The sequence below is a fragment of the Manis javanica genome, chromosome 9, assembly GCF_040802235.1.
Source record: "Manis javanica isolate MJ-LG chromosome 9, MJ_LKY, whole genome shotgun sequence".
Taxonomy (NCBI): Eukaryota; Metazoa; Chordata; class Mammalia; order Pholidota; family Manidae; genus Manis; species Manis javanica.
In genome coordinates, this window is record NC_133164.1 from 89,830,692 (window position 1) to 89,846,186 (window position 15,495).

The 15,495-nt window shown below is 45.1% G+C and overlaps 1 protein-coding gene across 7 annotated transcripts in view; it reads left to right on the top strand.

Annotated features, from left to right (window-relative positions):
• The window catches only part of LAMA3 (laminin subunit alpha 3), a 240,036-nt gene extending 233,331 nt beyond the window's left edge, over positions 1–6,705 (top strand). For all 7 annotated transcript variants that reach the window (XM_073212898.1, XM_073212899.1, XM_073212900.1 and 4 more), the window contains 3 exons: positions 1,500–1,593; positions 2,811–2,930; positions 3,712–6,705. In XM_073212898.1, coding sequence (XP_073068999.1) covers positions 1,500–1,593; positions 2,811–2,930; positions 3,712–3,857 — 360 coding nt within the window. In that variant the 3' untranslated portion in view covers positions 3,858–6,705. The remainder of the gene's footprint in view (positions 1–1,499; positions 1,594–2,810; positions 2,931–3,711) is intronic.
• Positions 6,706–15,495: the final 8,790 nt, after the last annotated feature.

Genomic DNA, 15,495 nt, shown 5'->3' on the forward strand with positions numbered 1-15,495 from the left:
CTGTACCACTTAGTTATATGCCCTAGGGAAGTTACTTAACCTCTTTGAAACTCAATTTCCTTAAGATGTGGATAATAATGCTTATAATTCAGAGCTTTTGTCCAGAAGAGAAACTGCCATATATATGCAATACAATTTCATTTTCTCTCCTCCCCTTCACTCTCGTCCTATCTCTACTTCTACTCCTGAGGGCAGTACCACAGTGCATGGAATAGATTTCCTCACCAGCCGTCTACACTGTGGCACACCCACAGCCCTGCGGCCACTGAACCACACGCCTTATCCTCTCTACACAGCTCTGCAGCCTTTCTGGTCTGTGCAGCCACACTGGCCCTGGGTCTCCCCGCAGCTTCCTTTGGCTTTGCATGGGCTCCGTCAGCATTTGGTTCTGTGGCTGTACTCTTCCTGTCGCCCTTAGGCCTGGCCAACATCTTATTTTCACAACACAGTCATATCTCCTTTTCAAAAAATCTCTTTAAAACCACATTTTCTTAGGAAGCCTCTCTTAGCTAAGTCCTCAAGACAAAGACTGATGATAGGCCATTTTCTTCCCCTTCCATCCTTCCACAGTTTCTTAAATATGAGGGGGAAACTCCCAGAAGGAAATAAAAATGGTCAAAGCTCCTAGAACACTCTTCATTTAAGTTGCAGCCTGTAAGTCTGAGCAGGCCGCTGGTAAGCCAAGCAGCTCTCTGCCTGTTGGCAGCTGAAACAAGGCTGGCTTTTCAAGGGAGAGGTAAGAGTCTCCTGTGAGAGCTTCTGAATAGGAAATAATCCCAGACAACAAAATCGAGACCTGATGACCTTCGTGACAGCAGTGACATGGTTTAGCTCACAAATTGCCTGAAAAGAGGCTATACTGTGTAGCTGTGCAAATTAAATATAAATTATTTATCAGTGTGCTTATTTTCATCCTCTCATTTCACTCACCTTGATTCAGCCCTTGGAGAATCCTGGCCCAAGAATTCGGGATTCTCCACAAGAGCGTGTTGAGTGTCTGACCCTGACATGTACCCAGTACAAACACAGTCACTTAGCTTGTTGAGTTCCTTGAACAAGAACCCTCTGTAAGTCAAGTATTCATGGAATTATTATAATTGGCTGGCCCTTGCAGCAGGGTGTTGACTTCAGCCAACATTTTTGCCTTTCAAGTTTGACATGTCTTCTTATGCAGAGCCACCATCACATATTAATAGGAAAAAGGGTCTTGGATGCTAATGAGCAACCTTTGAGTAGGGCAGGGCGGGCTGGGTTCAGATTGGCAGGGAAGGCATCCTTGCTGGGCAGCAGCTTCTGACAGGGCCCTGGGTTTGGAGCTGCTTTGCCTGCCCCCCCTCCACCCACATGCCTTCCCTGTATGATCGGCTAGTGGGAGCAGGGACCTGCCTCTACAGTGCTGCTGGCCTGTCAGGGTAGCAAGAGTGGGGAAGGGAAGATGGCAGGGGAAGTTGGCTCCACCTGCACTTTCGATGAAATAGGAAAGTGCATGTGTGTTCCAGGTCACAGCCTCTGTGGACAGTGAGGCAGGTGAGATCTTGACATCGGTCACACCAAAACGGTCTCTGTGTGATGGACAGTGGCATTCAGTGACAGGTATGATGTCTACTAACCTATTGTTCATACATTGAAACAGTCTCGCTTTCCATCTGGACTTGAATCTCCAAAGCTCTGACCCTTTAGTGCCTGATCCATGGGCCCACCAGGTTAACATGAAAACATCCCCATTCTCAATCCCAGCTATATTTATGTAATTCATAGCTGCTGTCTCCAGTCCACCATGACATACTAAGATTATTTTATTTTTTTGAGCCCAGCAAACCGATAAGCTATATTTGTTTTTAAGGCAGTATAACATTGTGATTAAAATTTTTGCTCTGAAGTCAAAAAGAACAGAGGTCAAATCTCAGTTCCAGCCCTAATCTGTGTGATCTTGGACAAGCTACTTAATTGCTCTATAACTTCAGTTCCCTCATCTGTACAATGGAGATAAAAATAGTGTGCACGTCCCAGGATTGTAAAAAGTAAACAGGGTAATGCATGTAAAGGGCTTAGCGGTGTCTAATATGTAGTAAGTGCTCAGTAAGTATTTGCTTGTACTGTTGTTAAAGTTCATTGTTGGGTGTGTTTTTTTTTTTTACCAACAGTGATTTAATATAAATGCAAACAATTTAGACAAACCACTGGGTAGGAGAACAGGCAAAGCTTCTCAAATAGAATCTGCTATTTTGAGAATAATTTGTGGATATTAGTTTGGAGATATATTAACCTACATTATCTAAAATATCTATTGTAAAAAGAGTCTTTTCTTGGCTATTTGAAAACTACATTGCAATGAGTTAATGATTGTTAACATGGGAAGAATTTTATTTGGAGTTTCAAAAGTGTCCATCTTTGAAGTCAGTTTTCAGTAGTCAGTGTCTTCTTAGAAAGAAGCTGAGATCATGTGAAGTGACCACTGGAGACAGGAGCCCAGGGTTTGAATCCCAACTCACTGGACGGGTAACCTGACATCAAGTCCCTCAATGAGGGCCACAGTGACTCTCTTACCTGAGAAATGGGAGTGATAGTATCTTCCTGACAGAACACTGTAAGGATTAAATTTTGGAATGTGTGGAAGCACCTAAACACCTCATCGTCTTGAGAAATCAGTTGAATTTCTGTCTAAGTTGACTGAATTCCTGTGAACAGTGCTCCTACAGGTCTGACAGCAGTGAGTTAAAAGAAGCCCGTGGTGGCACACTAGTGTAGACATTAAGCAGTGGGCAGGGCTCTCCACAGGGGATAGACTGAACAGCTTCCTTTCCCTCCAGTCACCATAAAACAACGCATCCTGCACCTGGAACTGGATGCAGACAACAGCTACTCAGCTGGACGACGCCCCTTCCTGCCTGCCAGCACGCGGGAGCCGCTACACATTGGAGGTGTCCCAGGTAACTCTTGTCCTGACTTCTACACCCACATTGCCCCATGTCAGCACTTAACTTTTCCATTTAACCCAACAAGTGCAATGCCCCAGCCCATGGGTTACCAGCTGGGCAGCCATTGACTGATGGTAGAGACATTGAAGCTGTTTGAGGCCTTTTGTACCTGCACATGGGGGGAAACCCAGCCACCAGCGATGGGCACAATTCATAGCAGCCCAGGTCACATTATGCTACTGCTTCTTGTCCCAAGTCTATAATTTATAAACTATATATATATATATGGCTGCATTAACCTAGAAGCCTGATATCAGCAAAGACTCAGGAAAGGAGCTGAAAAACTGGTCTCTCCTCTCCAGGCATTTAATTTTTCTGGCAAGTTATGAAGCTTTGTGGGGCCAGAATGGAAGAATCAGGCAGGTTGAGATGGAGTCAAGTTCAAGACTGGAATTTTGCCTGGAAAGAGCCTTGTCATTCTTGTTTTTTTGTCCCTCCAAATAGTCTGATTATTAATTGTATAGGTCTTCGAGGACCCATTAAAAACCCTAGAGTTCAGAGCTGTTATCTTTGATCTGGGCTGTGGAATCTCCTTCTTTGAAGAATTTGAAGAGTAGCCTTGTTGCTGGCTTACCTCGGCAGCTGGTGTGCGGGGTGCCTACCTAGCGGAGGAGATAATTGGGCAGCCTGAGACCCTGGCTCATCTTAGCTCTAATAAGACTAGTTTTTAAATGGGGTGCATTTACTTGACTGTGTGTAGTACCCATTCAATGCCTCTTCTTTTCTGTTTTAGCTAATTTGAAGACCCTGAAGCTCCCTGTGTGGAAATCATTTTTTGGCTGCCTGAAAAATATTCAAGTCAACCACATTCCTGTCCCTGTCTCTGATGCCATGGAAGTACAGGGGACTGTCAGTCTGAATGGCTGCCCTAGCCACTGACTCAAACCCATTACACAGTGAGGAAATTCACCTTCGAAAGCACTGATGACCCAGCACAGCCTCCTCTCGCCACTCAAGGTCGTTCTTGACTTAACACACCATCCAGATGGTTTCATAGCAAATCTGGTTTTGAATCCTAACCACATATACCCGTCATTTTGGCATATTCAGGGCTCCATATGTATTTTATATGAAAATCCCATTTCTTGAAGATGAAGAACAAATTATTTTATGCTTTTGGTGATACCATTTGCCACTAAAATGTATCTTTTAAAGAACATTATTTTCCACTTGTTGAAAAAAATAAATACCTTTTACAGCACTTTAAAAACATGCAAATTTTACATGTGTTAAGGGATTTTAATTTATGGGGTTAAATAAATGCAGCATACTCTTTAAATCAGCCTAAAACCTATGGTCATTATTAATCATACTGATTGTTCAGCACCTGATCAGCGCTCTACGTACAACTCCACTTATTGCAAAGAGTTCCTGAGCCCACACTGGTGAGATGCTGTGCGTGCTCGGTGTGGGACCTACAGTCAGGTGTAAAAGGAAGTAATGCCTGCCCTGAAGGAATATGCAGTCCAATTGGGGAGATACATAATATTCATAAAATAGTAAATAACAAATTGAATTCATGAACCGATAATTTCACTCGGTTTCCCGTGTTCGGTCTGCTGCCAAGCAGGTCTAAATTATGATTATCAATTCACTGAGGGCAGAAACTATCTAGTAGGGGAGCTGAGATGGCTATACACTGTAATTAAAGTTTTGCTTGGCAGATTAACAGAAGTCAGTGGGAAAGAGGAATCGCTTCTAGTTTTATCTACAAAATAATCAACCACGGACCCGACCAGTGTTGTTACCTAGCACCACTCTCCCCATCAAAGACCATGTGAGCATTTCTGGGCCTCCTGCATAGTGTTTGTTCATCTAGAAAGAAAGAAAACTAGAAGTTAGAAGAAATCTAGAAGTTAGAAGAAAACTAACAAATAATTCTAAAGTTTGGGTATATTAATGCTATATTGTTCCCGTACAGCTACATGCCCTCCATCTTCCCTTAACTCCGTGCTCTCTTATGCCCCCTGCACTGCAGTCCTGTGGGCTTTCTCACAGCCATAACTCTGCAGACATGGAATGTTCTCCTAAGAGTTAACAGGTCCCCATCACAGGGAGGATTCAACAGAGGCTGACTGGTGGGCTTTAGGGATTCCATGCTGGGTTCCAGGTTGAATTGTGTGACCTTAAGTCATGAGCTCTGAAAACATGAATTTTCAAATGAAAACTCCACAAGGTGATTACCACTCAGACACTGAGTCTGCATGAAGAGCATCCATTGTATCTGTCTTTGGCAAATCTGTACTCAGTGGTTGATTCTCTCTTCTAGGTCCCTGGTGTCAACCTAACTGAATCTACGAAGTTATTCATTAGTGTTGATTATTTGTTAGCACTTCCTAGATTCATTATAAGGGGCAATTAATTCTTCACTAACACCACTGGCTTTCCCTCCACTAGCAGCTTGAAGAACAGCTACCCATCTGCCTTTGCTGAATATAATCCCAGCAATATCTCCTGTGACTCTCTGAGAAGGCTTGTGCAATAGGGGATGTAATGTTTTGTCTCTCCAACTTCTGGAATATTCTAAGACTCGTGACAAATCACAAGTTTACAAGAATCACAGGGTCATTACAGGAAGTACAGTTGAAACAGAAAGCCCTCAGCATGGCTCTTCTTAGACTGTAGAAGTGTGTTCTCGAAAGGAATGTTTGCAGCTCCTCAACTGGAGATTATTTGTAAACTGTAAAGTGCTGTACCAATATTACTGCTGTTCTCTTCTTCCTGGCTCAGAGTCTCTCACAGACTTGGCTGACCTCAGGGTGAAGGGCTGAGTAGGGACAGTAGGACCACTGGTCAGGACTACTGACTGGACCAGGTCACAACAGTTGGTTTCATTTTGGTCCCGGGCAGTGAGGCCTGGATTGTCAGAAAACCAACACATCTCCCTAGGTCACAGACACTTGAGGCACCAGGTGCCTAGGCCTCAAATTGTGTGCCATCCTGGGCTGCCTCCTGCTGCATCCCTCAGGGCACTTCTCGCCTCATTCCACAGTGTACAGGTCTGTTGAGTTTTTGCCACACTCACAACCCCATTAAAGGTAGTGGCCGGGGGCAGAACACACTAATACCCACTTCCTCCCAGACAGGAGGAAGACACCTCACTTCCCCACAGAGAATGCTGACTCAGCTCCCTTCTGCCCCTACTTACCCTGCAGGCTGCCCTGCAAAACCCCCAAACCCCACCTTGTCCCCTCCCAACCACACACGCTCCTTTCCCAGTTCCCCAGCTTTCCTGTGACTAATGCCAACTCTGGAAGATCGGCACTAGCCCCAGAAAGTCTAGACGCTGTGTTAGGGGTACTGACTTAAAGCCAGCATATGAGTGGAACGATTTCTAAATAACGTTTAAAACTGAATACAAATGGTATATATGTTCATTATAGAAAAATGGAATATGCAGAAAAGCATAAAATCACCCATAATCTCATCACTCAGAAATCTGTATGTTACTCTTTTTAAATGCACATGTATCATTTCCTTACAAAAATCACAATTACACTGTATGTATTATTTTTAATACAGTTTTTTAAAACTCTATGCTGAGTTTCCCAGGTCTTAGACTATAAAGCATCCCATCAGATAAATTTATAATGTATTTAACCAACCTCCAGTTATTGTTAGACCACTGAGTTGTTTCAGTTTTTTGTAATTGTGAGCAACACTAGAATGAATATGTCATGGGATGTAAATGTATTTTCTCAGAATAAATTCTTATAAGTAAAACTACTAGGTCAAAGGATATGGACATTTTTTATGTTTGTTGTTAGCTGTCGCCAAATTGCTTCCTAAAAAGCTATATCCACTTAACATTCAAATCTTTATAAATTAGCCTTAGCCCCTGATGCCACGAGTTTTAATATAAACTTAACCACAATCTCCCCACGGGCTTCAAGACAGGGAGCAGCCACTGCAGCAAGGCCGCTCTAGAGACGCAGCAAGCTCCAGGCTCATCTGAGCCTGATTAATTCCCACTACCTGGAACGCACAGTCAGCTGACGGGCTCTGATGGGCAATTCTGCAAACCACCTTCAGAGAGCAGGCAGTTTTATCATTCAGCCCTACGACCCGGTGCTGGGCCACATGCACAACCAGTTTGCAGAACGCGACACCCTCAGGCCCAAACCAAGCCCGGGACAACGTACTTCCAGAAAAGGGCAAGGTGGGGCTCTGAGGGTTTGAGGAGCATCCTGTGTCCTCTGAGCAGCCCCCAACCCCCAGCCGCAGATACCAGCCAGCAGCTGCTCCCTCCTTCTCCACCTCATAAGTTTGCTTTCTTTGCGACTGAAACTTTCATAAGGATTAGCGCAGGCAAAACTTTTGGGTTTAAATAGGTAAAAGCTCAAGTCCCCATCCCTCCCAGCACCCTGCCTCTCAACGGAGAAATCCAAAACAGAAACGGCTTTCTTCACGGGAGTGGTAATGGTCATAGCAGTGTGATTGGGAACAGATGTGTCCTGTTTCCAGTTTCTTATTTGTCAAGCAATATAACTTAATGTTTCACAAAGGAATTCTAGCGTAATGGCTGCCTGCCTGGGTGGGCAAAGCAGAGACAGAGTTGGAATATCTCTGTTAATCATCCTAGGGCAAGGAACAATTATTCTCCCAGAGTAGAGGGCAGGGTCCTGAGATGATGAATACTATTTACTGAAATGTTTTCTCTCCTTTGCTCATAAAGACACCTGTGACCTCAGAATATAAAGTGTTCCTTCCCACTGCCAGAAGGTTTTATTCCCCATACATTTTGAATGTGTGGTTTATTTTACTCTACACTGAATCTTTGGTAAAATGAGAATTGGAAGTATCAGAGGGCAAAGGACCAGAACTTTCTACAGCACTTCAGTTTTCATGAAAGCACACAGCATGGCACACACTTGCTGATTAAAACATCCCTTTCTCAAAAGGCTTATGCTAATTCATCAGTAACTTTAATGGTTTCATATCTGGGGAGCATGTATGCCTGCATAGTTATGAAGGAGCCAGGTATCTGGTGCTATAGCTTGGCATGTTGCTCATTCAAAAGGGCAATTCTTAGTATTTATTCCTACAGGAAATAATGTGTATATTCTGGAAAATAAGTGACTGAACATATCTAGCATTCAACTGCAGGGCTGTCAACAGAGAATAAGATCCTTCATGTCATGTTCTTGCAATGTCCTCGGTGAGGGGGAGAGCTTTGTCCAGGACTGAAGTGCCTGTGGGACCTCTGGGCCTCTTCCTAGACCACAGTCCAGCTACTGCTGTGACAGCTCCTGACAAGCCCATATCCCAGTGGGGTGTGTCTCCTGCTCCACTATTTCCCATAAAGCATCTCGTCCCATTTCTGCATGATAAGAGGAGAGCTCCTTGGGAGAGCCGCCTTCAGGGAAACCTTTGCTCTTTCCAGTCATTTGAATCTGCACCACTCCTTGCTTCCTTGGGCCTGTAACTTCAGTTGAGTTTCAAGCATGCACGCTTTCTGTCATGCAGCTTAGAATATTCCAGAAGATTGAAGGACAGACAATGTCATCCCTTCACAAGGCTTCCATTAGAGTTAAATGAGATGACGGATGTAAAAATGGTCTCAGAATATCATTGTTCGTAGTACTACACTTAGGAACACTATGAAACAGGGAGCAGAAAAGAAGTAGCAGACGACATTGGGTGCTTCCCTATGGCTTTAGTTATTTCTAGGAAAAGAATTTGAATGTCCAGAAGCATGAATGCCGAAAACCCAATGAGGAAGTTTCCTATTCTACTTGCGACTTATTTTTATCACTTCTCCTGATTTGCCATTAGAAGGAGACAAGAGAGGCAGTGTGTTTCCCCTGTTGTATAGCATTGCTGTGTGCGCAGCAAAATATATTTCAAATGAAGGAAAACCCTACCCTCACACCACTTCAGGGCTCACCACCCTGACTGCGCAATGCTAGCACCGGCATTTCTTTGAGGCCTGTCTTGACTGCTAAAGTCAGCGTGTCCACCTGGGCAACAGGTCACCCAGCCCTGTGGGGAATTAGTGCCCTAGATGCTCCCTTATCAGTGACCCAGGGGAGCTGGTGTCTGGTTCCCACACACGCTGGAAGCCTTCTACACTACTCCGCACGTCCGTCCAGGAGGATCACTCTCCAGTGGCCCCCAGTTGGAGCGGGTTCAGGAACATCCCCTTCATCGGCTGCCTTCCCTTCCATGTCTCCAGATTTCCTTTCCTCCTCCATTACTGGTTTTTCCTTCACCTCGCAAATAAACTACCTGCACTCAAATCCTTGCTCCGGGTCTGCTGCAGGGGACCCCAAACTTAGACACCCTCTAAAAGTAGGGAGAGATGTTGTCCTAGGTTTTGACAATACTATTTTTGTGGTATAACTAGTTCGTAGTTTTCACAAAGACAATGAAAATTTCCTTGGTAGCTGAGGCCCACATGGTTTCACTGGGAAGGGAGAAGCTACTATTTAAAATCTGGCCTTTTCAAAAAGCGGAGCCAAGATGGCGGCGTGAGTAGAGCAGTGGAAGTCTCCACCCAAAAACACATAGAGCTGTGAAAATATAACAAAGAAAAATCTTCCTAAAGTGGAGACCACTGGACACAGGACAACATCCAGACCACATCCACACCTGCAAGAACCCAGCGCCTTGCAAAGGGGGTAAGATACAAGCCCTGGCCCGGCGGGACCTGAGCGTCCCTCCCCCTGGCTCCCAGCGGGTGGAAAGAAACCGGAGCGTTTTTCTTTTTTTTTTGCGAGTGCTTTTTGGAAGCCTTGAAGGGACAGGGACCCCGTTGCTAGGGAGGCAGGGTGGTGGGACAGGTGAGCGGGTGCCTGGGACCGGCACTTGAGGACGGAGGAAATCGCGCATTTTTCCCCTTTTTTTTTTCTCTTTTTGGCGAGTGCTTTTTGGAAGCCTTAAAGGGACAGGGACCCCGGTGCTAGGGAGGCAGGGCGGTGGGACTGGTGAGCGGGTGCCTGGGACCGGCGCCTGAGGACAAAGAATATCGCGCATTTTTCCCTGTGGGACCAGTGAGCGGGTGCTTTTTGGAAGCCTTGAAGGGACAGGGACCCTGGTGCTAGGGAGGCAGGGCAGCACGACCAGTGAGCGGGTGCCTGGGACCGGCGCCTGAGGACAAAAAAAAAAATCACGTATTTTTTCCTTTTTTTTTTTTTTTTTTTCTATTCCCTCTCTCATTGTTGCTGTTGTTGTTTTGCTTTGGAGAGTGCTTTTTGGAAGTCTTACAGGGGCAGGACCAGAGGCAGGGAATCTGGGGATCTCTGGGCACTCTAACCCCCTGGGCAGCAGGGAGCACAGAGGCCCCTTATGGAGATAAATAACCTCCCAGCCGCTCCCCCTCCAACAGGGCTTGACCATTTTGGAGGAGCAGCCCCAGCCAGGCCACGCCCACAGCAACAGCGGAGATAAACTCCATAGCAACCCGGCAGGAAGCAGAAGCCCTGTCTGCACACAGCTGCCCAGCACAAGCCACTAGAGGTCGCTATTCTCCCAGGTGAGGAAGGCCACAAACCAACAAGAAGGGAAGCTCTTCCAGCGGTCACTTGTACCAGCTCTGCACACTATCTCTATCACCATGAAAAGACAAAACTACAGGTAGACAAAGATCACAGAGACAACACCTGAGAAGGAGACAGACCTAACCAGTCCTCCTGAAAAAGAATTCAAAATAAAAATCATTAACATGCTGACAGAGATGCAGAGAAAAATGCAAGAGCAATGGGATGACATGCAGAGAAAAATGCAAGAGCAGTGGGATGAAGTCCGGAAGGAGATCACAGATGTCAGGAAGGAGATCACAGAAGTGAAACAATCCCTGGAAGGGTTTATAAGCAGAATGGATAAGATGCAAGAGGCCATTGAAGGAATAGAAGCCAGAGAACAAGAACGTATAGAAGCTGACACAGAAAGAGATAAAAGGATCTCCAAGAATGAAACAACACTAAGAGAACTATGTGACCAAGCCAAAAGGAATAATATTCGTATTATAGGGATACCAGAAGAAGAAGAAAGAGGAAAAGGGATAGAAAGTCTCTTTGAAGAAATAATTGCTGAAAACTTCCCCAAACTGGGGGAGGAAATAATCGAACAGACCATGGAATTACATAGAACCCCCAACAGAAAGGATCCAAGGAGAACAACAGCAAGACACATAGTAATTAAAATGGCAAGGATCAAGGACAAGGAAAGAGTTTTAAAGGCAGCTAGAGAGAAAAAGGTCACCTATAAAGGAAAACCCATCAGGCTAACATCAGACTTCTCAACAGAAACACTACAGGCCAGAAGACAATGGCATGATATACTTAATGCAATGAAACAGAAGGGCCTTGAACCAAGGATACTGTATCCAGCACGACTATCATTTAAATATGATGGCGGGATTAAACAATTCCCAGACAAGCAAAAGCTGAGGGAATTTGCTTCCCACAAACCACCTCTACAGGGCATCCTACAGGGGCTGCTCTAAATGGGAGCACCCCTAAAAAGAGCACAGAACAAAACACACAACATATGAAGAATGGAGGAGGAGGAATAAGAAGGGAGAGAAGAAAAGAATCTCCAGACAGTGTATATAACAGCTCAATAAGTGAGCTAAGTTAGGCAGTAAGATACTAAAGAAGCTAACCTTGAACCTTTGGTAACCACGAATCTAAAGCCTGCAATGGCAATAAGTACATATCTCTCAATAGTCACCCTAAATGTAAATGGACTTAATGGACCAATCAAAAGACACAGAGTAATAGAATGGATAAAAAAGCAAGACCCATCTATATGCTGCTTACAAGAAACTCACCTTAAACCCAAAGATAAGCATAGACTAAAAGTCAAGGGATGGAAAAACATATTTCAGGCAAACAACAGTGAGAAGAAAGCAGGGGTTGCAGTACTAATATCAGACAAAATAGACTTCAAAACAAAGAAAGTAACAAGAGATAAAGAAGGCCACTACATAATGATAAAGGGCTCAGTCCAACAAGAGGATATAACCATTCTAAATATATATGCACCCAATACAGGAGCACCAGCATATGTGAAGCAAATACTAACAGAACTAAAGAGGGAAATAGACTGCAATGCATTCATTGTAGGAGACTTCAACACACCACTCACCCCGAAGGATAGATCCACTGGGCAGAAAATAAGTAAGGACACAGAGGCACTGAACAACACCCTAGAACAGATGGACCTAATAGACATCTATAGAACTCTACATCCAAAAGCAACAGGATATACTTTCTTCTCAAGTGCACATGGAACATTCTCCAGAATAGACCACATACTAGCTCACAAAAAGAGCCTCAGTAAACTCCAAAATATTGAAATTCTACCAACCAATTTTTCAGACCACAAAGGTATAAAAGTAGAAATAAATTCTACAAAGAAAACAAAAAGGCTCACAAACACATGGAGGCTTAACAACATGCTACTAAATAATCAATGGATCAATGAACAAATCAAAATAGAGATCAAAGAATATATAGAAACAAATGACAACAACACTAAGCCCCAACTTCTGTGGGACGCAGCGAAAGCAGTCTTAAGAGGAAAGTATATAGCAGTCCAGGCACACTTGAAGAAGGAAGAACAATCCCAAATGAATGGTCTAACATCACAATTATCAAAACTGGAAAGGGAAGAAAAAATGAGGCCTGGGGTCAGCAGAAGGAGGGACATAATAAAGATCAGAGAAGAAATAAACAAAATTGAGAAGAATAAAACAATAGCAAACATCAACGAAACCAAGAGCTGGTTCTTTGAGAAAATAAGCAAAATAGATAAGCCTCTAGCCCAACTTATTAAGAGAAAAGAGCATCAACACAAATCAACATAATCAGAAATGAGAATGGAAAAATCACGACAGACTCCACAGAAATACAGAGAATTATTAAAGACTCTATGAAAACCTATATGCCAACAAGCTGGAAAACCTAGAAGAAATGGACAACTTCCTAGAAAAATACAACCTCCCAAGACTGACCAAGGAAGAAACACAAAAGTTAAACAAACCAATTAGGAGCAAATAAATTGAAACGATAATCAAAAAACTACCCAAGAACAAAACCCCGGGGCCGGACGGATTTACCTCGGAATTTTATCAGACACACAGAGAAGACATAATACCCATTCTCCTTAAAGTGTTCCAAAAAATAGAAGAAGAGGGAATACTCCCAAACTCATTCTATGAAGCCAACATCACCCTAATACCAAAACCAGGAAAAGACCCCACCAAAAAAGAAAATTACAGACCAATATCCCTGATGAATGTAGATGCAAAAATACTCAATAAAATATTAGCAAACAGAATTCAACAGTATACCAAAAGGATCATACACCATGACCAAGTGGGATTCATCCCAGGGATGCAAGGATGGTACAACATTCGAAAATCCATCAACATCATCCACCACATCAACAAAAAGAAAGACAAAAACCACATGATCATCTCCATAGATGCTGAAAAAGCATTTGACAAAATTCAACATCCATTCATGACAAAAACTCTCAGCAAAATGGGAATAGAGGGCACGTACCTCAACATAATAAAGGCCATATATGATAAACCCACAGCCAGCATTATACTGAACAGCAAGAAGCTGAAAGCATTTCCTCTGAGATCGGGAACCAGACAGGGATGCCCACTCTCCCCACTGTTATTTAACATAGTACTGGAGGTCCTAGCCACGGCAATCAGACAAAACAAAGAAATACAAGGAATCCAGATTGGTAAAGAAGAAGTTAAACTGTCACTATTTGCAGATGATATGATACTGTACATAAAAAACCCTAAAGGAGGCGGGAGCCAAGATGGCGGCGTGAGTAGAGCAGTGGAAATCTCCTCCCAAAAACACATAGAGCTATGAAAATATAACAAAGAAAAATCTTCCTAAAATAGAGACCACAGGACACAGGACAACATCCAGACCACATCCACACCTGCAAGAACCCAGCGCCTTGTGAAGGGGGTAAGATACAAGCCCCAGCCTGGCGGGACCCGAGCGCCCCTCCCCCCGGCTCCCGGCGGGTGGAGAGAAACCGGAGCAGTTTTTTTTTTTGGCGAGCGCTTTTTGGAAGCCTTAGAGGGACAGGCCCCCGTTGCTGGGGAGGCAGGGTGGTGGGACCGGTGAGGAGGTGCCTGGGAACAGCGCCGGAGGACAAAGAATATCCCGCGTTTCTCCCTGCGAGACCTGGGGGCGGGTGCCTGAGACCGGTGCCTGAGGACGGAGGAGGTCGCGCGTTTTTCCCCTTTTTTTTTTTTTCTCTTTATGGCAAGCGCTTTTTGGAAGCCTTGAAGGGACGGGGACCCCAGTGCTAGGGAGGCACGGTGGCGGGACTGGTGAGCGGGTGGCTGGGAACGGCGCCTGAGGACAAAGAATATCCCCCGTTTTTCCCTGCGGGACCGGTGGGCGGGTGCCTGAGACCGGCACTTGAGGACAGAGGAAATCGCGCGTTTTTCCCCTTTTTTTTTTCTCTTTTCTGCGAGTGCTTTTTGGAAGCCTAAAAGGGACAGGGACCCCGGTGCTAGGGAGGCAGGGCGGCGGGACTGGTGAGCGGGTGCCTGGGACCGGCACCTGAGGACAAAGAATATCCCGCATTTTTCCCTGTGGGACCGGTGGGTGGGTGCCTGAGACCGGCACTTGAGGACGGAAGAAATCGCGCGTTTTTCCCCTTTTTTTTCTCTCTTTTTGCCAAGTGCTTTTTGGAAGCCTTGAAGGGACAGGGACCCCGGTGCTAGGGAGGCAGGGCGGCAGGACTGGTGAGCGGGTGCGTGGGACCAGTGCCTGAGGACAAAGAATATTGAGCGTTCCTTTCCTGCGGGACCGGTGGGTGGGTGCTTTTTGGAAGCCTTGAAAGGACAGGGACCCTGGTGCTAGGGAGACAGGGCAGCAGGACCAGTGCGCGGGTGCCTGGGACCGGCACCTGAGGAAAAAAAAAAAAATCGCGTGTTTTTTCTTTTTTTTTTCCTTTCTGTTCCCTCTCTCATTGTTGCTGTTGTTGTTTTGGTTTGGAGAGTGCTTTTTGGAAATCTTAAAGGGGCAGGACAGGTCACTTAGACCAGAAGCAGGGAATCTGGGGATCTCTGGGCACTCTAACCCCCTGGGCAGCAGGGAGCACAGAGGCCCCTTACGGAGATAAATAGTCTCCTGGCTGCTCCCCCTCTAACGGGGCTCCACCATTTTGGAGGAACAGCCCCAGCCAGGCCAAGCCCACAGCAACAGTGGAGATAAACCCCAAAGCAACTGGGCAGGAAGCAGAAGCCCTGTCTGCGCACAGCTGCCCAGCACAAGCCACTAGAGGTCGCTATTCTCCCAGGAAAAGGCTACAAACCAACAAGAAGGGAAGCTCTTCCAGCGGTCACTTGTACCAGCTCTGCAGACTATCTCTATCACCATGAAAAGGCAAAACTACAGGCAGACAAAGATCACAGAGACAACACCTGAGAAGGAGACAGACCTAACTAGTCCTCCTGAAAAAGAATTCAAAATAAAAATCATGAACATGCTGACAGAGATGCAGAAAAAAATGCAAGAGCAATGGG